This window comes from Haliotis cracherodii, unplaced genomic scaffold (assembly GCF_022045235.1).
Source record: "Haliotis cracherodii isolate W230 unplaced genomic scaffold, xgHalCrac1.p SCAF_8, whole genome shotgun sequence".
In the NCBI taxonomy this organism is placed as follows: domain Eukaryota; kingdom Metazoa; phylum Mollusca; class Gastropoda; order Lepetellida; family Haliotidae; genus Haliotis; species Haliotis cracherodii.
This window is the reverse complement of record NW_027266341.1, coordinates 59,856,541-59,884,275: the sequence shown is the minus strand read 5'-3', so window position 1 is coordinate 59,884,275 and position 27,735 is coordinate 59,856,541. Positions and strand designations below refer to the sequence as shown.

Here is a 27,735-nt window from a genome sequence, read left to right as displayed (position 1 = left end):
CTACAGCAGGAATGAAGCTCTGTATCCCATGCCCTGGAGGACTAGATCTAGGTGTCATACAAACATATTTCTGCTGCAGCCTCTGGAGTCTGCCATCAACTTGTACAGGGAACTAACTCGCAGACACCTCTCGAGCCTAGTAACCATGTGCCTCGCCTCGGTGGGAGACACTGGCACCCTCATCAATAATCCGTCATCCACAAATAGCAGGATTTCCTAAAATAGCTGTGCCCATCTAAAAGTAACCTATTTGTGTATTAACATTAGACGACATATTTCAGGAAGGGCAGCTGAGGCTAAAGACATAGTAGGTGCTGATTCTATAAGAGAGAAAGCCCTATTGCCAGGATGTATTGATCTTTGTGACACACGCCAAAGGAAATGTGAGCTGTCAATCTGCCGCCTGAACAGCACTGGGCTTCCCGTGATGGTCACATGGATTAATCTGTGGCAGTTATATACCTGTTACATTAGCGGATCACGCCTCTACACATGGTCACTCTGTTCTCTGGAACGCCGACGTTCACAGTTGTAGATGATCACAGAACCAACACCAGACATATGTGAAGGTTGCTCTGCTCATTAGATATTGGGAAATCCTGAAGTTGGGAAGCCTTAAAGACAGTGATTGTGAAGGTGGTCTTATTAGACAGTGATTGTGAAGGTGGCCTTAAAGACAGTGAAGGTGGCCTTATTAGACATTGATTGTGAAGGTACAGTGATTGTGAAGGTGGTCTTATTAGACAGTGATTGTGAAGGTACAGTGATTGTGAAGGTGGTCTTATTAGACAGTGATTGTGAAGGTGGCCTTAAAGACAGTGATTGTGAATGTATAGTGATTGTGAAGGTGGTCTTATTAGACAGTGATTGTGAAGGTGGTCTTATTAGACAGTGATTGTGAAGGTGGTCTTAATAGACAGTGATTGTGAAGGTGGTCTTATTAGACAGTGATTGTGAAGGTGGTCTTATTAGACAGTGATTGTGAAGGTGGCCTTAAAGACAGTGATTGTGAAGGTATAGTGATTGTGAAGGTGGTCTTATTAGACAGTGATTGTGAAGGTACAGTGATTGTGAAGGTGGCCTTATTAGACAGTGATTGTGAAGATGGCCTTATTAGACAGTGATTGTGAAGGTGGCCTTAAAGACAGTGATTGTGAAGGTATAGTGATTGTGAAGGTGGTCTTATTAGGCAGTGATTGTGAAGGTGGTCTTATTAGACAGTTATTGTGAAGGTGGTCTTATTAGACTGATTGTGAAGGTGGTCTTATGAGACAGTGATTGTGAAGGTGGCCTTAAAGACAGTGATTGTGAAGGTATGGTGATTGTGAAGGTGGTCTTATTAGACAGTGATTGTGAAGGTGGTCTTATTAGACAGTGATTGTGAAGGTGGCCTTATTAGACAGTGATTGTGAAGGTACAGTGATTGTGAAGGTGGTCTTATTAGACAGTGATTGTGAAGGTGGCCTAATTAGACAGTGATTGTGAAGGTATAGTGATTGTGAAGGTGGTCTTATTAGGCAGTGATTGTGAAGGTGGTCTTATTAGACAGTTATTGTGAAGGTGGTCTTATTAGACTGATTGTGAAGGTGGTCTTATGAGACAGTGATTGTGAAGGTGGCCTTAAAGACAGTGATTGTGAAGGTATGGTGATTGTGAAGGTGGTCTTATTAGACAGTGATTGTGAAGGTGGTCTTATTAGACAGTGATTGTGAAGGTGGCCTTATTAGACAGTGATTGTGAAGGTACAGTGATTGTGAAGGTGGTCTTATTAGACAGTGATTGTGAAGGTGGCCTAATTAGACAGTGATTGTGAAGGTACAGTGATTGTGAATGTGGTCTTATTAGACAGTGATTAAGAAGGTGGCCTAATTAGACAGTGATTGTGAAGGTGATCTTATTAGACAGTGATTAAGAAGGAACAGTGATTGTGAAGGTGGTCTTAATAGGTGTGGTGCTGCCTCAGAAGCTGGGGTGACGAGACACAGGGAAGTGTGATATATTTTCTGTTTCTATGGCAACAAGCTTGACTTTGACTCTGTTCATATTGATGTGTACCTGACATAGAAATACAAAGTTCGGAATCCCAATTCCATGGTGTTGTTTTGATAGCTAAATAACTACTCTTGTATATGGACAGACAAGATAGAAGTTCTCTCATCAAGTTAGACTTAAAGTAATAGTCAGATGATTTCAGAATTTGTGGGGACCGTGGGAGATTTGTCATCTTTTGATGACTCTTGTCTTGGTGTGTGTGTGTGTGAGTGCATGTGTGTGTCTGTGTGTGTGAGTGAGTGTGCATGTGTGTGTGTGTCTGTGAGTGTGTGTATGTGTGTGAGAGTGCATGTGTGTCTGTGTGTGTGAGTGAGTGTGCATGTGTGTGTGTGTGTCTGTGAGTGTGTGTATGTGTGTGAGAGTGCATGTGTGTCTGTGTGTGTGAGTGAGTGTGCATGTGTCTGTGTGAGTGTGCATATGTGAGTGTGTGTCTGTGTGTGTGTGAGTGCATGTGTGAGTGTGTATGTGTGTGTCTGTGTGAGTGTGTGTCTGTGTGTGTGTGAGTGCATGTGTGTGTCTGTGTGAATGTGCATGTCTCTGTCTGTGTGCATGTGTGAGTGAGTGTGCATGTGTGTGTGTCTGTGAGTGTGTGTATGTGTGTGAGAGTGCATGTGTGTCTGTGTGTGTGAGTGAGTGTGCATGTGTGTGTGTGTGTCTGTGAGTGTGTGTATGTGTGTGAGAGTGCATGTGTGTCTGTGTGTGTGAGTGAGTGTGCATGTGTCTGTGTGAGTGTGCATATGTGTGAGTGTGTCTCTGTGTGTGTGAGTGCATGTGTGAGTGTGTATGTGTGTGTCTGTGTGAGTGTGTGTCTGTGTGTGTGTGAGTGCATGTGTGTGTCTGTGTGAATGTGCAGGTCTCTGTCTGTGTGCATGTGTGAGTGAGTGTGCATGTGTGTGTGTCTGTGTGAGTGTGTGTGTCTGTATGCATCTGTGTGAGTGTGTGTATGTTTGTGTCTCTGTGTGTCAGTGTGTGTGTTAGTGCATGTGTGTGTGAGTGTGCATGTGTGTGTGCATGTCTGTGTTTGTGTGCATGTGTGAGTGAGTGTTCATGTGTTAACGCATGTGTGTCTGTGTGAGTGTGTGTATGTGAGTGTGCATGTGTGTGTGTCTGTGTATGTGAGTGTGCATGTGTCTGTGTGAGTGTGTGTATGTGAGTGTGCATGTGTGTCTGTGTGAGTGTGTGCATGTGTGTGTCTGTGTATGTGAGTGTGTGTCTGTGTATGTGAGTGTGTGTCTGTGTATGTGAGTGTGCATGTGTGTCTGTGTATGTGAGTGTGTGTCTGTGTATGTGAGTGTGCATGTGTGTGTGACCGAGTGTGCATGTGTGTGTCATGTGTAAATGTGTCTAGGTGTGTGTGAGTGTTTCTGCACGTGTGTGTGCGTGCGTGCACCACAGTTCTATTAATGCGAATTATTTTCTTTCAAATTTCAACATTATTTAGGGACTGGTTATATATAAATGTTGCATACAATCGGCAAAATATCATTTAGTCCTAAGACCAATCCCTTGTCCCTACCACACCCCATCCCCAGTCTACCTTAGGTACCTCACTGCAGTCAACAGAGGAGCCAGGTGCTAACATTATTACAGTTGTTACAGCAGTCTGTCATTTTTTATTGGGTTGATTTGGGGTGGGGAGATGTTTGTGGATGTGGGTTGTGTGTCAGGGTGGGGGGTTGTATGTTGGGTGGTAGGTTCTTTGTGGATAGGTGTTGTTTGTGGATTTGGGGTTGTTTGTAGATGTGGGGTTGTTTGTGGATTGGGGTTGTTTGTGGATGTTGGGTTGTTTGTGGATTGGGGTTGTTTGTGGATTGGGGTTGTTTGTGGATGTGGGGTTGTTTATAGATGTGGGGTTGCTTTAGTGTGTGTGGGTGTGGGGGATTCTTTATGGGGTTAGGGGCAGGACTAAGATGTAATTTCACAACATGTTTTGGTATAAAAAGTTAGGTCTTGTTAATCATTATATGTTTGTCATCATGGATAACATGCACAGAAAATACTGAAAAACTTTTTGATGTCTTGAGCTGCCTCTCACGCCTGTTATTGCGTGTTTCAGAGGCCTGACCCCAAGTAACTCCGGACGTCCTTCCCCCCAGGTGAGGCAAGACCTTTGTTCAGTTTGTCACCATGGTGCTAACTGGCTACGGCAGTAAGCGATCAGGCTCGCGTGGTTCGACACGAGCTGTGGACATCCCCCTCGAAACTATCAAGCAGGGAAGTAGGATGGACCCCCAAGAGAGGATATTTTTAGAGGCAGCCGAAAAGGGAGATAAGCCGACCATGATCCGTTGTCTCCATGGTTCGAATCCAGTGAACGTCAACTGTACAGACATGTTGGGCCGCTCAGCCATTCAGATTGCTGTTGATAACGAAAACATGGAAATTGTAGAGCTGCTGCTGAAGCAGGATGGGGTTAAAATCGGTGATGCGTTGTTGTACGCAATAAGGGAAGGCGTGTATCGTATTGTCGAGATGTTGATTGAGCATCCTTCAATTACACGAGAAATGCTGGGTTATGATTGGTCAAAAACTCGTCATATGGATGAAGAAAGTTTTGACTATTCTCCCGATATTTCTCCAGTGATTCTGGCAGCTCATTGCAACCAGTTTGAGATACTGCAACTTTTACTACTCCATGGTGCAACCATTGAACGGCCTCATCAGTTATCATGCTCCTGCAAGCGATGTCAAGCACAAGTGCATGCTGACAGCTTACGCCATTCACTACTCAGAATCAATACCTATCGGGCCTTAGCAAGTCCGGCGTGGATCTCCCTCACCAGCCCCGACCCGGTCCTCGCAGCCTTCATGTTGTCCTGGGAGCTCGACAAACTAGCGCTCCGCGAAAATGAATTCAAAGATTCGTACCTTCAGCTGGCTCATCAGTGTCGGAAGTATGCGTGTGACCTCCTGGACCAGTGTCGCAGCAGCGAGGAGGTGATTGCGGTGCTGAACAAGATGACGGACGGCGAGGAGGAGGACGAGGAAGAGGAGGAGGATGATGGGAACGATAAGCTCACCTTGTCCAGATTAAAACTGGCCCTTAAGTATGAGCAAAAACAGGTGAAGCAAAATTTATTATTTTGTTATTTTTATAGTTGTCAACTCTCTTGATTCAGTTGTAGCTGACTGTAAACCTCGTGGGCAACTTTGTCTGCTGTAGAAAACAACTATCACAGTTTCCACGCCTTCATTGCTGACCACTGTCATTACCTTACCTTGTTAGTTGCTCAGACTATAAACATGTGTCTTTAAGTGTTAAATATATATAGCTCACCTTCTCAACCTACTTTTTGCTTTTGTTATTGCTTCCAGTATTTGAAATCAATTAAAAAGTTTCACCAGCTCTTTAACAACCTTATACAATAGCTTATCACAACAGTCGTGTCCTGCAGCTCATGTAATTGTTATGACTATTTCCAGTTTGTAGCTCACCTGATCACTCTTAATCTGACTTGTATTTCCAGTCTGTAGCTCATCTAATATCTATTAATCTCAGCTGTAATTTCAGTCTTTAGCTCACCTGATATCTATTAATCTCAGCCGAACTTTCAGACTGTAGCTCATCTAATATCTCTATTCTCAGCTGTAATTTCATTCTGAAGCTCACCTAATTTCTGTAAGTCTGACCTGTATTTCCAGTTTGTAGCTCACCCGCACTGTCAACAGCTCCTCACCTCCATCTGGTACGAGGGACTTCCGGGATGGAGGAAGCGCAACGGCTTCACCAAGTTCCTCATCTGCATCGGGCTCATCCTCCTGCTTCCCTTCATGGCCGTGTACTACTGGGTCTTCCCTCGCAGTAAAATCGGACAACTCCTTCGAAGCCCATTCATGAAGTTCCTCTACCATAGCGCATCATTCGGAGTGTTTCTGTTTCTGCTAGTGTGTGCATCAACAGACATCAGTACTTCTCATAAGCGGGAGAAATTCCGAGGATTACCTCCGTCGGAGCTGGAGTGGATGATAGTGCTGTGGGTGACAGGTAAGTGATCACCTTTTCTTGTGAGTGAGTGAGTGAGTGAGTGAGTGAATGGCAGGTAAGGACATCGCTGCCGTATATTGCACTGCAGGGAGTCACTACCAGGACTCTGCTAGTAATAGTGAATGAGTTAGGTGTTATGATGCTTCCACCAATAGTCCTGCAGTATCTTGCCGGGGATCACCAGACAAGGGTTTCATTGAACCATAGAGGAACAAACCTTTTACTCCCTATCACACTAATTTCAGGTGATTGTAAGATTGATATCACATAGGTGCTGCAGGTCACTGAGAGACTGAGAGACTGACAGATGGAGAGACTGAGAGACTGACAGATGGAGAGACTGACAGAGAGACTGACAGACGAGAGACTGACAGATGGAGAGACTAACCACTGACACTGTGCAATATAAGAAGTCTTCAGGTAACCATTGACACTGTGCAATATAAGAAGAAGTCTTCAGGTAACCACTGACAGTGGTAACCACCATAATTTAGGCTCCTTTGACTTCCTGGCAATTCCCGATGCAGCCAGGTCAAAGGTCTTTTAGGGATGTCAAGCAGATCAGTATTTCAGTTTTTAAAAAAACAACATATTGCAGCTAGATGTATTTGTGGAGCCTCAGTAGATCACGACTGTCAGACTTACAGGTCCACTTTGTCAACAAGGCTTGACATATTGATTCTTGAACTAAGCTGACAGTAATTGACATGTTCGGTGTCAGGTTTCGTTCTGTTTTACATTGCTGGTCATTATGGAGCTGCCACAGCCTTATCTCAACAGCCCGCAAATGGATTTTCTTCTGATAGTTTGTCCTGCCCCCAATAGTATGTTCTCTCCCTGGTAAAGTACTGTCAGAAATGCTAGAAAAATGCTTCTCTGGTTTCATTTGATAAATATGAGTGAGTTGGGTTTAATGGTTTGCCTTTGAACAGTATTCCAGTATCACGGCGTGTCAGCTCAATGTGGGAGAAAAGCCCGAGGTGATGCTGGTCTCAGATGTTTACCACCTTGGTCATGTATTTTCAGGGTTTATATGGACAGAGTGTAATATATTGTCATGTATTTTCAGGGTTTATATGGATGGAGCGCAATATATGATCATGTATTTTCAGGGTTTATATGAATAGAGTGTAATATATTGTCATGTATTTTCAGGGTTTTTATGGATGGAGCGCAATATATGATCATGTATTTTCAGGGTTTATATGGATAGAGTGTAATATATTGTCATGTATTTTCAGTATTCCAGTTATATCACGGCGTGTCAGCTTAATGTGGGAGAAAAGCCCGAGGTGATGCAGGTCTCAGACGTTTACCACTTTGGTCATGTATTTTCAGGGTTTATATGGATGAAGCGTAATATATGATCATGTATTTTCAGGGTTGATATGGATGAAGTGCAATACATGGTCATGTATTTTCAGGGTTTATATGGATGAAGCGTAATATATGATCATGTATTTTCAGGGTTTATATGGATGAAGCGTAATATATGATCATGTATTTTCAGGGTTTATATGGATGAAGCGTAATATATGATCATGTATTTTCAGGGTTTATATGGATGAAGCGTAATATATGATCATGTATTTTCAGGGTTGATGTGGATGAAGCGTAATATATGATCATGTATTTTCAGGGTTGATGTGGATGAAGCGTAATATATGATCATGTATTTTCAGGGTTTATATGGATGAAGCGTAATATATGATCATGTATTTTCAGGGTTTATATAGATAGAGTGTCATATATTGTCATGTATTTTCAGGGTTGATGTGGACGGAGAGCATTATATAGTCATGTATATTCGGGGTTGATGTGGACAGTGTGCAATATATAGTTATGTACTTTCAGGATTAATATGGACGGAGTGCAATATATGGTTGTGTATTTTCAGGGTTTATATGGGCGGAGTGCAAGCAGCTGTGGGAGGAGGGTCTGAAGGCGTACGTGCGGCAGTGGTGGAACTGGCTAGACTTCATCATGCTGTCCCTGTATCTGGCAACATTCTCACTGCGATGTGTTGCATTCCTCCAGATCGAGTCTGGTAACTATGGACCAAAAGAACTAGCCAGGAGCGACTGGCCGCACAACGAACCAACCCTCATATCAGAGTCTCTATTTGCCATTGCAAATGTTTTTAGCTTTGCTCGGATTATATACCTGTTCCAAGCCAACCAGCATCTGGGACCCCTCCAGATCTCACTCGGGTGTATGCTCATTGACATCGCCAAATTCCTCTTCATCTTTTTCCTGGTGCTTACATCCTTCGCTTGCGGAATCAATCAACTGTACTGGTACTACTACCCCAGCAACGAGGATGCAGAAGATGTATTCTTCACGTAAGTAGTCTTATTACTTGTTGTAACATGTAGTGTCTTGTTGGTTGGTCACTTGTTGAAATAATGTACAAGTTAGCATGTGTATGGACCATTGCCCAGAAAACATAAACCAGAAGTATCGCTGATCTGCAGACTGATATGGGCATCAGCGAGTTGATCTAGATGTCGTCAGCTACAGATGTATACAGGTGTGCTGCAAGTTACCCACTCCGAGTAAAGATGATGATGACAACAGAAGATACAGGCTGAGACAGGCCGAGATTTATATAGCGACATACATGCACGTGTGTGTGTGTGTGTGTGTGTGTGTGTGTGTGTGTGTGTGTGTGTGTGTGTGTGTGTGTGTGTGTGTGTGTGTGTGTCCGTCTGTCTGTCTGTCTGTCTGTGTCTGTCTGTCTGCTTGTACTTAATAGTGCTAACCCACTGAGATACCCTGCCTCAGTTTAACATGAATACCCAAATCAGACACAGTCTACTGACTCCGAGCCGACCAGTTTTAGCCCCTTAATGTCGAGTGCCATACAGGGTAACAACAAGTACCATCATTTAACACCTTTTGGCATGGCTTGGCCTCTGATCAAACCCTGTACCTTCTGCTCTCCGGGCAGGTAGTCCTTTGTGTAGTTAGGGGAATTGCTAGCTCTGTGTAGTTAGGGGAATTGTTAGCACTGTGTAGTTAGGGGAATTGTTAGCTCTGTGCATTTAGTGGAATTGTTAGCTCTGTGTAGTTAGGGGAATTGCTAGCTCTGTGTATTTAGGGGAATTGTTAGCTCTGTGTAGGTAGGGGAATTGCGAGCTCTGTGTATTTAGGGGAATTGTTAGCTCTGTGCAGTTAGTGGAATTGTTAGCTCTGTGTAGTTAGGGGAATTGTTAGCTCTGTGTATTTAGGGGAATTGTTAGCTCTGTGTAGTTAGGGGAATTGTTAGCTCTGTGCAGTTAGTGGAATTGTTAGCTCTGTGAAGTTATGGGAATTGTTAGCTCTGTGAAGTTGGCATGTAAGATGTGTTTAAGCTTCTTGTTGGAGGTGAATGTGACATCTTTGTTGGCTGTTTTTGTGAGAAGGCTGCTGATCTGGTGACTGGTAGGGCCTTGATATGGGATGCTAATGAGGATGGGCGATGGGGCTGTTTTGGACTAGGAAACAGAATCTTTTTGCTGGGTTTTCTGGGTTCTGTTCATGTTTTTCTCTACCCGATGTTTGGGATATCCACTGATGGGGATGAAGATCTGTTTAACTTGCTTGCAGATTGCTTTGTTTGTTGTTTAACACCGCACTCGGCAATATTCCAGCTATATGACGGCAGTCTGTAAATAATCAGGTCTGGACCAGACAATCCAGTGATTGATATCATGAGCATCGATCCATGCAATTGAGATCGATGACATGCATCAACCAAGTCAGCGAGCCTGACCACCCGATCCCGTTAGTCGCTTCTTACGACAAGCATAGTCGCCATTTACCTCAAGCATGGGTTGCTGAAGACCTATTCTACCCCGGATTTTCACGGGTCTTGACATGTAGTGAATGTACTGGTCCGTGTGAGTGGGTTTGAGGTAGACGGCAGTGTGGATATGGTCATGACTGTTGTCAAGTTGTACATCAAGAAAGGGTGGTTGGTGGTGACTTTCTGTTTCCATGGTGAACTTGAATCTTTGTTGCTGAAATGTTGAGGTGACCAAGCAGGGCTTCAGGCTCCTGGTCTTTGTCTAGGATGGTGAACTGTCGCCTACTTTTTCTGTACCAGCGTAAAGGTTGGAAGGGGAGGATGTTAAGCATCCTCAAAATAAGTCATGAAAATTCCTGTAATGAGTGGGGACACCATGTGCAGTGACATGGTAGGTCAGTAGAGTATTGTTATAAGGTTACTATATTATTAGTGGTATGCAAGAAGGGCTACAAGAGTTATGCCCCTTTGTAAACAGAAAGTTTGTTCCATCTCACACAGTGTAGAATGTATCCTTAGTTACTGTATGTATATATGTCCTTCTCGATTGTGATGTCATGTACATGTGTTTAATGTTGTGATGGTACTGCCAGTTAGGTACTACGTAAAGATACCACGTTTTTAACTCGTCATTGTTGTTGTCATTTATATTGACTAATGATTTCAGACGAGGTGTAACAGTATATATATAGTGACATTGTAGGTCAGTGGAGTAGTCTGAGACTCCATGATGTCAACATTAGGCTCATCTTGTATCTGATGAAGTGACCAAACACAGTCCCTACCAAACACACCCCACATCCCAACCCACACACCACACCTGTAGCGTGGTTTCTGCCTAACAGTCACTGCAGGGGCCAGTAGCAATTCTGACAAACATGGTGAAAATGTAGATCTGATGTAACTTATTCATTTGGAGAAGGATTCTAGACATGGCCTTTGGTTTCAAAACTGTTCACATTGAAAGGTTGATTACAACATGATTTGCAGCCTTGGAAAACTATTTGTTGAAGCCCCACTGTTCATCTCCTGCATTTTCTCTTGTGTTTGTAGCTTGCCCGGTGCCTACACAACGCTATTCTGGTCGCTGTTCAGTCTTACCCCCCCAAAAGCTGTGGAGATCCAGGATGCTCAGACATTCACCATCGCTACAGGGGAGCTGCTGTTCATGCTGTACCATGGCATGACCATCGTCGTCCTGCTCAACATGCTCATCGCCATGATGTCAAGTTCCTTCCAGGACATCGAGGTGGGCCCACCACACCCCACACACATCCACACCCACACCCACACCCACACCCACACCCCACCCACACCCCACCCACACCCACACCCCACACACATCCACACCCACACCCCACCCACACCCACACCCACACCCACACCCCACACACATCCACACCCACACCCACACCCACACCCAACCCACATCCACACCCACACCCACACCCACACCCCACCCACACCCCACCCACACCCACACCCACACCCCACCCACATCCCAATACACCCCACCATGAAGATCCGGGGTACAATAGGTTTTCAGCAACCCATGCTTGCTGTTAAAGACGACCAACGGGATCAGGTTGTCAGACTCGTTGACTTGGTTGATGCGTGTCATCTTATTCCAATTGCATGGATCGATGTTCATGATGTCAATCACTGGATTGTCTGGTCCAGGCTCATTTATATACAGTAGCTGGAATATTGCAGCGTTATACAACAAACAATATTGACAATATCTAAAAAAACATTAAAAATCACTACAGAAAACTAAGAGCGACATCGATTCAGGCTATGAATGACGTAGGCTTTGAAGCCAGACAGATCATGTGTGTATGTCGGGTCACCGAACTGAAGCGTCCATTCGAAGCTATAACAGAGAATGCTGGACTTACCAAAAGAAATCACTGAGCTCCACACTGTCGGGGGCGGTCGGGTAGCCTAGTGGTTAAAGCATTGGCTCGTCACGCCGAAGACCCGGGTTCGATTCCCGACATGGGTACAATGTGTGAAGCCCATTTCTGGTGTCCCCCGCCGCGAAATTGCTGGAATATTGCTAAAAGCGGCGTAAAACCATACTCACTCACTCACTCCACACTGTCGTGTATTGCTTTTGCTAATCCAATTGTGCCGCCTCAAGCGGTAGTCCCCATCATCAGGAGCCGTAGTATGACATAAACACATCGTTCACAAAGTTCAAACAACATTAATATCAATCTATTTTCAGCATCAGCCGGGTCTGGATTTCTTTCTAGCGTTAACTTTTCTGGGGGCAACTTTTATTTCAAACAAATGACATTGCCATAGCCGGCCAATTACACCCATTTGTAAAACCAAGGGATGTCACTCCAAATGGAATGTTTGGGGCAGATGACATCACGACTCTTCACGTTGATATAGTTCCCTTTATATAATTTAAGTGTGATGTATAATGGATTGTTTTGTTATGATTTATGTATCTGTCAATATACGACATCTTGAGCTTCGCGCATCATGGAATTTGCTCGCGTAAGACACTGGAACAAATAGAACTTCAATCCTTAAAACAAATCCACCTACCTCGCAAGGGCTGATGGGATGGTGGGGAACCTTGTGTTAAAAGTGTTTTCTCATTAGGCTGACGATTGAGGCCCTGGTTTCCCTGACCATGTTTATAGCTATAATATTGCTAAAAGCAACACACAACCCTACACACACCCACACATCCTCACATGAGTGAGTGAGTTGGGTTTAACGCCGCTTTTAACAGTATTCCAGTTATATCGCGCGTGTCAGCTTAATGTGGGAGGAAAGCCCGAAGTGATGCAGGTCTCAGACGTTTACCACTTCGGTGAAACCCACGAACACGGGTATGGTGCTGACAAACCTAGTTACATAATCGGGGCGAACCGGGATTCGAACCCACAATCATAGGTTTCTGGCATGCCCAAGGGACGCAACTCTGCACAGCGAATCGCGGCGCCTTAGACGACTGGGCCACCCGTGCCCCCAATCCTCACACGAGTACAGAATGCCATGGAATAATGGTTATCAGCTTTGTGTGGTCGTTGTATATAAGCCTGAACTGTGGCACATAGAGGGCGCTAGTTCTAGTGTGTGGTAGTCTTGTCCAGATGTCAGTTATCAGATGCAGCCCTGTGTCTGGAATATGTCTGAGCATGACACCACACCCAGGGACTTCAGGGGGCACAGGTGGCTCAGTCGTCTGCCGCCGTGATTCACTGTGCAGAGTTGCATCCCTTGGGCATGCCAGAAACCCTATGATTGTGGGTTCGAATCCCGGTTCTCCCCAATTATGTTTCAGCACCATACTGGCGCTTGTTGGTTTCACCATAGTGGTAAACATCTGAGACCTGCATTACTTCAGACTTTCCTCCCACATTGAGCCGACACGCCGTGATATCACTGGAATACTGTTAAAAGCGGTGTTAAACACAGCTCACTCACTCACTAGGAACTTCTTCTCTTGTGTTTCAGAACCACGCTGACATGGAGTGGAAGTTTTCTCGCTCCAAACTTTGGATGGGATATTTTGATGAGGGTTCCACCCTCCCGCCTCCCTTCAATCTCATCATCAGCCCTAAATCCATCTACTACTTCCTCTGTGCCCTAAAGAACTGTTTCTGTTTCTGCTGTCAAGCAAGTCGCAACAGCTCGAACCAGCGCAAGACGTCCGAGGGAACAATCAGGGTAAAACACACACCATGTCACCAGCAGATGGGTTTTGTTTGGTTGTTATCAGTACAATGTCCTGCTGTTTTAAATAATTTCAGGTATGATTTTATTAACACATATGATTTTGTCTTGTCGGTTGAGGGGTATCATCTTAAAATTTATTTCTTCTTTTTAACGTTCACATCAATAGCTTTTAAATGAAAGTTTATCATATCTCATCCTACTGCCAGTCAATCATAGGTCAATCACACAGTTGGTCAATCACACAGTCTCTCAATCAAATGTCAATCACACAGTCAGTCATCCTTAGATCAATCACACAGTTGGTCAATCATACAATCAGCCAGACAGTCAGCCAATCACACAGCCAATCATAAGTCTCTCAATTGTAGGTCAACCAAATAGTCAGTATATCATAGGTCCATCACACAGTCAGTCAATCATGGGTCATTCTCAATCACACAATCAGTCAATCATGCAATCACAATGTCAGTCAATCATAGGTTAGTCATAGATCAATCATGTAGTTGGCCAAGCATAGGTCGGTGGCACAGTTGTTCAAAAACACAGTCTGTCAATCATAGGTCATTCTCAATCACACAATCAGTCAATCATGTAATCACAATGTCAGTCAATCATAGGTTAGTCATAGATCAATCATGTAGTTGGCCAAGCATAGGTCGATGGCACAATTGGTCAATAACACAGTCTGTCAATCATAGGTCAATCACACAATCGGTAAGTCATAGGTCTTTGAATTTCACTCTTTTTTTTTACCTCATCTTCAATAAAACTTTCAATTTCCTTTTTTATCTTTATCTGTAAACAAATTGAATTTCATTTTCTTCTAAACCTTTTAATCATTAAAATGTTCATTCCAAAAAGTGTTTTCCATTTGATAATACTGTTTAATAATCATTACAGGATGAAAGTAAACATAATACACATCAAATGTATTGACAGTCAACTACAGTCAAATTTCGACAAATTGTCAGATATGATTTGTATCATGCTTTCATGTTTATGTAATGTTAAAGTTAAAGTATGTCCTACACAATTCTTTGTAGTTAACCTTAATTTGGCCCTTTTAGTTTTTCTAAGTTAAATTAGCTTTTGTTTTTGTTGTAGTCTAAACAGTCTGTGGGCCCCGTGGAGTATGATATCTACAAGGTGAGCTACAATGTACTGTTATCTGCATGGGGGGGGCAGCTTCCCTGAAGTAGGACAAGCCTTAAGGCTGTATAAGTCAGGCGATGCTAGGCCACTTTGGGGAGTAGTTGGATCGTGTTCGACAGCTTGACTCATGTGAATTTCTAGGGCTTCGGTCCTGCCCCACACTGAAGCACTTGTAGCACATGTGGCGTCTCCTTGGGCAAGTGACTGGAAACTCGTGTTGGATATTGACTCTGTTCACCCAGCAGTAACTGGGTACCTGGTTGGATGAGATGGTTATGTGACAATGTGTGGCAATACAACAGTTAATCTGTCACAAACTATGTCTTATTGTGTGTATGTCTGAGTGAGTGTGAATGTCTGAGTGAGTGTGTATGCCTGTGTGTGTGTATGACTGAGTTTGTGTCTGAATGTGTGTGTCTGATTGTGTATGTCTGTTGGTGTGTCTGAGTGTGTATGCCTGAATTTGTGTATGCCTAAGGGTGTATTTCTGAGTGTACATGTCTGAGTGTGTATGTAAGTGGGTGTATGTCTGACTGTGCATCTGAGTGTGTGTTTATGTATGAGTGTATATGTCTGAGTGTTTGTGTGTGTGTGTGTGTGTGTCTGAGTTGTGTATGTATGTCTGTGTATCTGAGTGTGTGTGTGTGTGTGTGTGTGTCTGAGTGTGTGTGTCTGAGTGTGTATGTGTGAATGTGTGTATGTATGTCTGTGTGTGTGTCTGAGTTTGTGTGTCTGAGTTGTGTATGTATGTCTGTGTATCTGAGTGTGTATGTGTATGTGTCAGAGTGTGTATGTCTGTGTGTGTTACAGTGTGTGTTGCTGTGTGTATGTCTGAGTGCATGTCACTCACTTACTCACTCACTCACTCACTGTCTACTGTGTCATTTGTGTATGTGATGGTGGAGTGCAATTGTGCATGAATTTCAAGAATTGTATGCAAATATATAATTTGCATTGAATACAAAAGGCTAATTGGTTTACCATTATTTGGCTGACCTTGACATTGGCAAAAGGTGCTTCTGTTATAGATCTGCATCCTTCCATCCAGTGGTCCTGAAATCTAATCTCTTTGTGTCTCCAAATGTTTCTTGAAAAACCTGATGACAAACTATTTTGTCTCAAAAACCAAAGAACAATATTTTTCTTTCAAGCAAATACAGGGAAAAAATGAATGTTAACCCTGAGTTATATAGTTGGTATATGCTGTACAACTACAGTTACTACCAGGGGGCATGGATATTTTAAAGACAATTACATTCTCAGTCTTCACTACACAAAATATAAAAAAAATAAAACTCTTTTTGTACAGTATGTGCAGGCTCTTCACAGAGCTTCCAGCAAGCCCTCGTTTGAGGATAACATGGGTGACATGAGTCTGCCTTGGATAACTGACATGGACAACACTTGTCTATCTGGGGGATAACTGACATGGACAACACTTGTCTATCTGGGATAACTGACATGGATGACACTTGTCTATCTGGGATAACTGACATGGATGACACTTGTCTATCTGGGATAACTGACATGGACAACACTTGTCTATCTGGGATAACTGACATGGACAACACTTGTTTATCTGGGATAACTGACATGGATGACACTTGTCTATCTGGGGGATAACTGACATGGACAACACTTGTCTATCTGGGATAACTGACATGGACAACACTTGTCTATCTGGGATAACTGACGTGGACGACACTTGTCTATCTGGGATAACTGACATGGACAACACTTGTCTATCTGGGATAAATGACGTGAACGACACTTGTCTATCTGGGATAACTGACATGGACGACACTTGTCTATCTGGGATAACTGACATGGACGACACTTGTCTATCTGGGATAACTGACATGGATGACACTTGTCTATCTGGGATAACTGACATGGACAACACTTGTCTATCTGGGATAACTGACATGGATGACACTTGTCTATCTGGGATAACTGACATGGACAACACTTGTCTATCTGGGATAAATCTGAATGTCCTCCCAACTCGTTGGTTATTCTCCAATTTCTAAAGCCTCTCAAGACCCATGCTCTGTTGTTGCCAGTTGATGCCTTATGTCAATTCATGGAGACGCCTAAATGCTTCTTGCACAGAAACCGCAGCTGCTTGCATGGTGCATGTACCTATTGTCTGCCACTTTGTCTCCCTGCCAATATTTTATCTGTGTTGTTATGAAACTGTTATTCTTTAGCTTTCCAAAACATTTGTGTGCAATTGTTTAATCATTTTCGTTTTTTTAACATGTTAAAATTTAGGTTCATAAAATTACGAAAACATTTGTGTGTAACTGCTATTAGCAAGAGCATGTATGGAGAATCTATGAAATGTATAATGAGGTTCTTTTGTGTTAATAGTTTAGATTTTCATTGAATTGTTTATGCTTGTTTATTTTGATTTATTAAATAGATATTTTGTTGCTTGATGTCTGTTGCAGACTGTAGAAAGTGGCAATCCCTATGAAATAGAAGAAGTAAGTAGCTTGTGTCCTTATGCTGTGGGCACCGTTTATAACATGACACCATCACGTCCTTGCCGGGTGTGTCTGCACTATGTTCCATCATCACCCATCAATTTAGGCGACCGTGTCTATTTTTGTCAACAAATGAAATGAGCCCATCATTTAAAACTGATGAAATTCAAATAAGCCCTATTCCATGAACTTTGTGCAAACCCTACCATTGATTACCTTGACACATTATTTTCAGCCGAACAGGAAACAGTGGTCCGGTAATGAGTGTGACCTTTGTTCGGTTTATGAAAATAATTGCTTGGTTGGGCAATCAGAAGACATGGAATAATTGTGGTTTGTTTATTGCCAATTGTGCTGTTGTCTGATTGATAAGAAATGTGAGCAGTGGTTTCTCACTTGCTTGAACCATGTCTTGATTGGTTAGTTTGTAATAGTGACAGTACCTTGGAGCTGTGGTATGTATCTCCTGGTGATGGAGGAACTACAGGATCTCGGTAGTGGTCAGTAAATAAACTTATTTATACCTCATATACAGAAGTAGAGAAAAGGAGTGTCACTCGCCATCTTGCCAGTTTTGTTATTGGTTTCGTGACCTGCAAAAAAGCGGAAGTAGATTTCTGTCCCTGGCAGAATCGAACTAGTCAACTGATTGGCTGAAAATATGCAGTGCTCTATTTAAAACATACTAGTGTGAAGCTTGCAGATGGTTATTTGGGGTTCTTCAGAGGAGATATTTTGGGGTTCTTCAGAGGAGATATTTTGGGGTTCTTCAGAGAAGATATTTTGGGGTTCTTCAGAGGAGATATTTTGGGGTTCTTCAGAGAAGATATTTTGGGGTTCTTCAGAGGAGATATTTTGGGGTTCTTCAGAGGAGATATTTTGGGGTTCTTCAGAGGAGATATTTTGGGGTTCTTCAGAGGAGATATTTTGGGTACTGGGAGAAGATATTTTGGGGTTCTTCAGAGGAGTTATTTTGGGGTTCTTCAGAGAAGATATTTTGGGGTTCTTCAGAGAAGATATTTTTTGGGTTCTTCACAGAAGATATTTTGGGGTTCTTCAGAGGAGATATTTTGGGGTTCTTCAGAGAAGATATTTTTTGGGTTCTTCACAGAAGATATTTTGGGGTTCTTCAGAGGAGATATTTTGGGGTTCTTCACAGAACATATTTTGGGGTTCTTCAGAGGAGATATTTTGGGGTTCTTCACAGAAGATATTTTGGGGTTCTTCAGAGGAGATATTTTGGGGTTCTTCAGAGGAGATATTTTGGGGTTCTTCACAGAAGATATTTTGGGGTTCTTCAGAGGAGATATTTTGGGGTTCTTCACAGAAGATATTTTGGGGTTCTTCACAGAAGATATTTTGGGGTTCTTCACAGAAGATATTTTGGGGTTCTTCACAGAAGATATTTTTGGGTACTGGGAGAAGATATTTTGGGGCACCCCAGAGAAGATATTTTGTTTGTTTTTCTGAGAAGATATTTTGGGGTTCTTCAGAGAAGATATTTTGGGGTTCTTCAGAGAAGATATTTGAGGGCATTCCAGAGAAGATATTTTGGGGTCCTTCAGAGAAGATATTTGAGGGCATTCTAGAGAAGATATTTTGGGGTCCTTCAGAGAAGATATTTTGGGGTTCTTCAGAGAAGATATTTGAGGGCATTCCAGAGAAGATATTTTGGGGTCCTTCAGAGAAGAAATTTGAGGGCATTCCAGAGAAGATATTTTGGGGTCCTTCAGAGAAGATATTTTGGGGTTCTTCAGAGAAGATATTTTGACAGCATAAGTATATTATATTAACATAGGAAAATATCTTGTTTTTAATTTACAAGCCCATAAAGTGTCCCTAGGCTATTATATTACAACTGAAGTTCATTACAAAATAAAAAATATATTCATGTAAAATATTTTAAATGTGAAGAAATTATCTGTTGTCATTTCGGAGATTCAAAAAACAACATGACACCGTGATATAACATGAACACTCACTCACTCACTCACAATTCAACCTGGATATCGATGTAAACAAAACCGACAAGATCGCTCTATGTATATATAGGGGGTATATGTTTTTATTTTCTGACCGGCAAGATGGCGAATGGCACTCATTTTGTCTTTGTATATATAGTAGGGGTATATGTTTTTATTTACTGACCAGCAAGATGGTGAGTGACACTCCTTTTCTGTACGTATATATAGTGGAATATGGTTTTTTTTACTGACCAGTAAGAGGATGAATGGCGCTCATTTTGTCTATGTATATATAGAGGGTCTCTTTTTTTATTTACTAACCAGCAAGATGGCGAGTGACACTCCTATTCTCTACGTATATATTGGGGGTATATGTTTTTATTTACTGACCTGCAAGATGGTGAGTGACACTCCTTTTCTGTATGTATAAATAGGAGGTATATGTTTTTATTTACTGACCGGCAAGATGGCGAATGGCGCTCATTTTGTCTATGTATATATAGGGGATATATGTTTTTATTTACTAACCAGCAAGATGGCGAGTGACACTCCTTTTCTCTACGTATATATTGGGGGTATATGTTTTTATTTACTGACCAAAAACAGTAAATTCCTGTGGGAGGATCGTAGTGTCCTGTAAAGCTGTGAAGAATTACAATGGTTGGGACGTAGAGTGAAGTAAACTGTTACTGGTTAACCACAGTAGGTTGCCTAGCAGCTGTTATATTATGTGGTCTGAACGCTCCCAGCTACAGTATTTGAATCATATTTCCGGTTTTCTTCTGGAAAACAAAATAAGATTTATTTGCAGATATTAATGTCCAAAACTTTGACATTTACTCTATAAGCATATTCTGGATGACCTGATGGAGTAGACAGTACTTCACTCACTCACTCATGCTGTCTACTTCTCTAATTCCAGAGACCAACTTACAACAGCGATGTTCACGGAGTTATCCCCCCTAGCCCGGATGCCCTGCAATATCAGGTAGTGTATCCTCAGAGCTATAGATAAGCTTTTGGTTATTTGGGGATTAATTTTGACTGGGTATCCACAATTTTTAGAGGGTACTCAACCTTTTATTTACCCACCTGTTTCTAGACATTTGAGTATTTAAGTTAAAACCTGTTTCGTAACAATCTCTGTAAATCATTTAAAACTATGTGAATAGTAGTATACCCGTCTGCGTCTGCTTGCAGCCATTTTTGGCTTACAAAACCTAGTGTAACGTTGCGCGAGTCCTGAACGACCTCAACGCTCGTACATAAATAGAAATAGGTTCGCGAATTCAACCCTAATTACGGGCTGTCCGAATCTATTGCTCAAAGCAGCTTGACTCAGGGAACTAAAGTACAACATCGGAGCAGATTTACATATAGTTTATTGAAATAACATTTCATACAAAGACAAGCTATGATATAACAAACACTGCTCTGACTCAATAATATAGGAATGGCGGGTTGAAAACGGTCTATCTAACCTCGCACGTGTTAAATAAAATGATAGGTCAAGTATTTCCCCGACAGCAACTCGAGATGACAGCGAGTGTTACAAAAAAAAAATAATGCGACAATTTACATCCTACAACATTTCAATAACATGTCTACAAGTGAGCAATGACTAAATATAGTACCTTAAGCCACCAACAAACTCTAAGGGCGACATAATGTCCCCTCTCCAGTAACCTTCCAGCCACGCTAACCTGTCTTCTCAATGGCCACCAATAAGTCATGAAGCGTGATCTTTATGCAGAAACGACAGCTTTTATATCCAATCAGGGACTGGCTTTCTTCGCTCTTCAGCCTAGCCAATCAGAGTCTACGACTCTTGGCCGATGACACCCGATCCTGTCTGAATGCTAGTCGTAGATCGTTCGGTTTCCGATCACTTGCGAAGACAAAGCAACCGCTAAAAATCGTTACACTAGCATTGTAAGAAAGGCACTATCGTTTTAATTACCAGTCAGCACTACTAAAGATAAAACATCTACATTGACTAGGCATGATTCGCTTTTCAGTAGCATCTATCAGTATGTTTGTTGCAGAAGTGTTTCCGAATGTAACTGTCGGCAAGTGAATTTGGCAATCGGCTGATACCCAATCATTTTATCTAACAGTTGTATAATAGTATCAGTTACTGTATCCTACAGCTGTAGTCAGTATCAGGTGGTGTATCCCACAGCTGTAGTCAGTATCAGCAGGTGTATCCTACAGCTGTAGTCAGTATCGGGTGGTGTATCCTCCAGCTGTAGTCAGTATCAATAGGTGTATCCTCCAGTTGTAGTCAGTATCAGGTGGTGTATCCTACAGCTGTAGTCAGTATAAGTGACATATCCCACAGCTATAGTCAGTATCAGTATCAGGCGGTGTATCCTACAGCTGTAGTCAGTATCAGGTGGTGTATCCTACAGCTGTAGTCAGTATCAGTGACATATCCCACAGCTATAGTCAGTATCAGTATCAGGCGGTGTATCCTACAGCTGTAGTCAGTATCAGTATCAGGCGGTGTATCCTACAGCTGAAGTCAGTATCAGTATCAGGCGGTGTATCCTACAGCTGTAGTCGGTATCAGTGACATATCCCACAGCTATAGTCAGTATCAATATCAGGCGGTGTATCCTACAGCTGTAGTCTCAGTATCAGTATCAGGCGGTGTATCCTACAGCTGTAGTAGGTATCAGTGACATATCCCACAGCTATAGTCAGTATCAATATCAGGTGGTGTATCCTACAGCTGTAGTCAGTATCAGTATCAGGCGGTGTATCCTACAGCTGTAGTCGGTATCAGTGACATATCCCACAGCTACGGTCAGTATCAGTATCAGGAGGTGTATCCTACAGCTGTAGTCAGTATCAGTATCAGGCGGTGTATCCTACAGCTGTAGTCGGTATCAGTGACATATCCCACAGCTATAGTCAGTATCAGTATCAGGCGGTGTATCCTACAGCTGTAGTCAGTATCAGTATCAGGCGGTGTATCCTACAGCTGTAGTTGGTATCAGTGACATATCCCACAGCTATAGTCAGTATCAGTATCAGGCGGTGTATCCTACAGCTGTAGTCAGTATCAGTATCAGGCGGTGTATCCTACAGCTGTAGTCGGTATCAGTGACATATCCCACAGCTATAGTCAGTATCAGTATCAGGCGGTGTATCCTACAGCTGTAGTCAGTATCAGTATCAGGCGGTGTATCCTACAGCTGTAGTCGGTATCAGTGACATATCCCACAGCTATAGTCAGTATCAATATCAGGCGGTGTATCCTACATCTGTAGTCAGTATCAGGTGGTGTATCCTACAGCTATTGTCAGTATCAGTATCAGGCGGTGTATCCTACAGCTGTAGTCGGTATCTGTGACATATCCCACAGCTATAGTCAGTATCAATATCAGGCGGTGTATCCTACAGCTGTAGTCAGTATCAGTATCAGGCGGTGTATCCTACAGCTGTAGTCGGTATCAGTGACATATCCCACAGCTACGGTCAGTATCAGTATCAGGCGGTGTATCCTACATCTGTAGTCAGTATCAGGTGGTGTATCCTACAGCTATTGTCAGTATCAGGCGGTGTATCCTACAGCTGTAGTCAGTATCAGTGACATATCCCACAGCTATAGTCAGTATCAATATCAGGCGGTGTATCCTACAGCTGTAGTTAGTATCAGGTGGTGTATCCTACAGCTATAGTCAGTATCAGGTGGTGTATCCTACAGCTATAGTCAGTATCAGTATCAGGGGGTGTATCCTACAGCTGTAGTCGGTATCAGTGACATATCCCACAGCTATAGTCAGTATCAGTATCAGGCGGTGTATCCTACAGCTGTAGTCAGTATCAGTGACATATCCCACAGCTGTAATCAGTATCAGTATCAGGCGGTGTATCCTACAGCTGTAGTCAGTACCAGGTGGTGTATCCTACAGCTATAGTCGGTATCAGTATCAGGTGGTGTAATCTTTAAATGTGTGTTGTATTCTAGGAGTGTGTGTGTTGCATTCTGGGAGTTTTAGTTGTATTGTGACAATGTGTGTGTTGCATTCTGGGAGTGTGTTGCATTCTGGGAGTGTGTTGCAGGATGTGATGCGCCGGCTGGTGAGTCGCTACATCCACCAGACCAAGAAGCAGTTGCGACAAGATGGAGTGAATGAGGACGACCTGCTGGAGATCAAACAGGACATCTCAAGTCTCAGGTGAGGGAATAGATACACCGGCCACATTGGGAGTGGAGAGCACATGCTTCATGGGGAGTGCTTCATTGGGAGTGGATGGTGATTTTCAGGTGGGGATAATACTTTAAATTTGTTGGAAGAGACTTTTAGGGGTCTCTGAACTGTTTTTTGAAAATCACAGGGCTCTGCAGTCTTCATGGTGATCCAAATACAACGGGGAGTCATTCCCACCATCATGTGTTCTGCACGACCTTAAGACGTGAGTGTGTTGATGAAGATGACACGTGTGATTCTATTGATATCTCTCCACAGGTACGAACTCCGAGAAGACAGAAAGCGTGAGTGTGCACGGACCTCATCACACATGGATTGCCTCCGCCAAGATATAGTCCACACACTGCGAGGTGTTTCACCTACGTCAAGCCCAAGGTTACATAACCTCCAGAAGGTCAACTCTAGTACCAGCATTAGTAACTTCGGCAACAGCTACCAGAACCTCAACAACAACAACAGCTATGGCAACAACAGCTATCCCAGCATGCTCTCCCAGCAGGATCTCGATTACTTGAAATGGGAGTTGATGTCTGGACTGAGATCTGAGGTCAAGGATGCGATACAGTCCTGTCTCCAGACACAGGCACCCCCTCCGCCACCCCCCATGATGTCCAGCATGGGTTCAGACCTCTACCACACCCACCTGTATACACAGCTGTGAGGTGTCTGTATACACAACTGCGAGATATCTTGTCTGCTTGTACTAGTCTGGACTAATGCCTATTTTAAAGTGCTATCCGAGAAACCATGCCAATGTTTGACATGAATACCCCACCGGTACTTGTTTTAGCCCGTAAATGCAGGCCCCTAAATGCCGAGCGCCAGGCAGGGTTCTAACAAATATCATCTTTGAACTTCTTTTGGTATGACATGGCCAGGGATCGAGCCCTGGACCTTCCACTCTCCGGGCAGACCACGAGACCACAGAGGCCGTTTCATATTTAAGTAACAAATATTTAAGAAACAAACATGTAAACAAATATTAATTTGATGTGTCTTGACCTGAGGATTTGTTTGTTTTGCATACTCTAAGTATTTTTGTTGCAGTGGCGCCCACACAATTCACTGTCAAGCTGTGATGTGACAGAACTAGTGTTCAAAGCAGTGTAAAATCCAATCCCCTCACTCACTCACTTCTCTGTTGCAAGATACCTGCTCGTCTGTATGTATAAGGGGCGGTCGGGTAGCCTAGTGGTTAAAGCGTTCGCTCGTCACGCCGAAGACCCGGGTACAATGTGTGAAGCCCATTTCTGGTGTCCCCCGCCGTGATATTGCTGGAATATTGCTAAAAGCAGTGTAAACCCATACTCACTCACTGTATGTATATAGTATGCAAGATGGCCCTATCTGTAGAAACAACTTTGTGGGGAGGTCCTCTTTTCTTGAGATTCAGGTTTTGTAAGATAACGTTGGGCCTTTATATAGAGATAAGCAAGAAAAACTGTCCTTTAGTATACAGTTTTAGTGTCAATGATCTGACTGGTGTCTCCAGCCATCACTGCATGCCAAATGTACTTATAGTGCAAGCGATAGTGGCACCGGTGGGGCAGGATACGCTCACCCTGAGGCTACAACACCAGACATCACCACTATCTGATACAGGGATGAGAACGATATTTTCCTTTTCAGCTGAAATGTCTTTTCAATGGAGCGTGGTTCTTAATTTAGGGGTGTGTATAGGGGGTTCATCAAATTTTACAAAGTTGTGCTCACGAAATTCGCGTAAATTAGCAGAAGATTCTGATCCCTGCTAACAACACATGCTTAGGATGGACAATAGTACTCGGAATACAATGGATCCTGCTTTTAGCAGAGATTTTCATGAATACAGAAAAGGTTTTGTGACGTTTATTATTTAAGAAAGCTGATGTGATATGCAATGTTTGTGACCTTTACACTTGACCATTACCAAGTTTGATGGAGAGTACATTCACACATATTGATAAGTATACAAGGCCAGTCAAGGGAAACTGTATCTTTAGTTTTGCATTGAGTTCAATAATAAGTCCAATTAGCATGTCTGTTTTCTTTAAACTCATGTACCAATAACAGTACATCTGCAATATATGAATTGACCTTATGTTTTATGTTGTGACGCTTTCATATTGATTATTTGTTGTTTTAACCAACAAGAATAATATTTGTTGTTTTAACCAACAAGAATAATATTTGTTGTTTTAACCAACAAGAATAATATTTGTTGTTGTATTGTAGTCAGAGAGTTTACAGCTCTGGAGCCGGCCTCAGGCTGTTGGGAACATCTCACATGCCATTTTGTGATATTTGTCGATACCTGTAAATATCTTCATTTCCATTTGACTATTTAATATCATGCGTAATAGAACAGTAAAGTCGTTTTATCTAATTAGTTTTTGTGTTTTAAATGATGCACATCTAAGATGCACGTCTAAGATGTGTGCTCAACATAAGAACTTGTTGGCGATTCAACCAGCAACAACTGGCAAACAACAGATCAACAAGAGAACAGTTATGGGGTTTAAACTCATGAAAAGCTAAGGGACGCAACTCAGCACTGCAAGTGATTGCTCCTTGGCCCACTGAACTATCCGTTCTCCATTTGATGATGATGTTTTACTAGGACGCCTGACCAGGCTGACGAACACCTTGTGTCGTCATCTGGATCGTTGCTCGTGATGTAATACAACATTCTGTCTCTCAATTGAATGGGCAGTGTAACTGTTCACTGGGTCGAAGTCCAGACCTTATTTGACAGTGCCACATCTAACGCATACATAATTCCCAGAATTATGTCAATAAATCATACACAAATACACTGCAGGTGGTAGAAGTTGTGCATGTATTAATTACGCGATTTGAATATATTATTAGGCTGCTTTAAGTATTGTATGGTGGAAAGTGGGGCCAACACTATCCCGACGTTAATAGTGTCAGTGGCAACAGTTGACACTACGATGAATCGGTTAAATTAGCAAAGGTAAGGGAAAGGCCACAAAAGACGTGTACTTACTTTGCTGGCTGAAAACTAGACAGGCGCCCTTGTGGGATCTTGGCTCGCTCGATGGCTGGGAGTATCTTGGGTCCTCTAACTTGGGCTGCGGCACTCGGGAAGCTTCGATTGGTGGACATGGCCGACCACCACACTCCCTCCATTTACAGGAACCTGGTGTCTTCTGGGACCTTTGGCGGGGTAGGACCCCTTATTCTTTCCTGGTCAATATCCGGGATTTTTGAGCTTGTTCTCCCATCTTAATATCCACACTTAACTCCCAAGACTCTCAGGGACACGTGGAGTTCTCCTATGTTTCTATTCTCAAATGGTCCTCCGACAAGGACTAACCTGGTCCTCACTTGATGCCCAGTAAACATACCGTGGCGACCTACATACCGTGGCGACCTGCCTTTGTCTTGATGCCCAGTAAATATACCGAGCCGACGGGGTCTGGTCTTCTCTGCCTTCCACCATGGCGTTGACTATTAAGTATGTGTCCGGAAAGTCTGAAAGCCAGGCTGCTACATTAGCGTCCTTCCATGTAAAGCTATGGACGTGGACGACCTGAGTAGGTGATCCAGCAGCTCTCATCATCTGAATTCCGTGGCCATGTACGTCTGAGCCGTACAGGTCATCCTTGGTTTGACGCAGGTGGAGAACTATGATTTGGTCTGGGGCTGAAAATTTTAGGACCTTCCGCAACACCTCTTCTTGGCGACCCCATGTGTAAGAAGGGGTGGTCCTGTCCAGCACTACCTCTCCCAGGGCTCGGACGTTTGGGGACGAAGTGAGCAAATCTACCATTTCCCCAAGGTGGGTGTGATTAAACTCGGGAGCATGCTTTGGGTGGATCTCAATGGCCGTCTTCCAGGAAGGATTGGACTCAACTTGACAGGGGGATGTAACCGGGTCACAGAACTGGAGTTCGCTCCCCTCCTTGGGCCTGGGGGTGGTGTATGAGGTCTCCCACCACCAGGTCATGGCGTCGCCCAAGGACATCTCGACAGGTTCTGTCCAGATGTAAATGATAATCTATTTCCCCGTGGCTGATTCCATTCGTCCTCCAAGTCAAATTTTTCTTCAGAGCTGATCGATAGGGACCTAGTAAGCACCAGGTCCGTGGCGGCTTCCCCTTGAATGTTTGCTCTCCCTTGTTCCCTAATGTGGAATCGTTCTGCAGGCGAACCCGTTCCAAGGGTGTCCGGAACTCCTCACACTGGGGATTGTCCAACTCAGCTAGTAGGGCCGCCCACACACTCCAATGGGCCAGACAGGCCAAGGAGTGTGATGGCGCCAACCGGAACTGGCCTGGCACCTGCCATCCCTGGCTCTGACACATCCCCCCTGAGGTTTTCAGAGGCCTCGGGAGACAGCTTGCAGTCTGGCAATCTTCTACTAGCATCGGCCCTTTCC

The 27,735-nt window shown here is 43.2% G+C and overlaps 2 protein-coding genes across 4 annotated transcripts in view; one reads left to right on the top strand and one right to left on the bottom strand.

Moving 5' to 3' along the window:
• LOC139449524 (transient-receptor-potential-like protein) overlaps positions 1–25,680 on the top strand; it is a 37,383-nt gene extending 11,703 nt beyond the window's left edge. Inside the window, exons 2-11 of one of the 3 annotated variants that reach the window (XM_071230951.1) lie at positions 4,109–5,115; positions 5,695–6,037; positions 7,935–8,379; positions 10,878–11,073; positions 13,305–13,517; positions 14,631–14,672; positions 17,132–17,167; positions 20,054–20,119; positions 23,203–23,318; positions 23,610–25,680. In XM_071230951.1, coding sequence (XP_071087052.1) covers positions 4,180–5,115; positions 5,695–6,037; positions 7,935–8,379; positions 10,878–11,073; positions 13,305–13,517; positions 14,631–14,672; positions 17,132–17,167; positions 20,054–20,119; positions 23,203–23,318; positions 23,610–24,012 — 2,796 coding nt within the window. In that variant the 5' untranslated portion in view covers positions 4,109–4,179 and the 3' untranslated portion in view covers positions 24,013–25,680. The remainder of the gene's footprint in view (positions 1–4,108; positions 5,116–5,694; positions 6,038–7,934; positions 8,380–10,877; positions 11,074–13,304; positions 13,518–14,630; positions 14,673–17,131; positions 17,168–20,053; positions 20,120–23,202; positions 23,319–23,609) is intronic. The other 2 variants (XM_071230952.1, XM_071230953.1) reach the window with 2 other exon arrangements.
• A 78-nt stretch (positions 25,681–25,758) lies between these two features.
• Positions 25,759–27,321, bottom strand: LOC139451109 (uncharacterized). The gene is made up of 2 exons (XM_071232908.1): positions 26,719–27,321; positions 25,759–25,809 (listed from the first exon to the last, which is right to left on the bottom strand). The coding sequence occupies exons 1-2, from the start codon at positions 27,319–27,321 to the stop codon at positions 25,759–25,761; spliced, it is 654 nt and encodes a 217-aa protein (XP_071089009.1).
• Positions 27,322–27,735: the final 414 nt, after the last annotated feature.

Coding starts and splice junctions, on each gene's coding strand:
- LOC139451109 (XM_071232908.1), bottom strand. CDS start 27,321: ATGTCCTTGGGCGACGCCATGACCTGGTGGTGGGAGACCTCATACACC. Junction 25,810..26,718: donor GACAAAGGCAGGTCGCCACG/GTATGTAGGTCG, acceptor GTTGTTTGCCAG/TTGTTGCTGGTTGAATCGCC.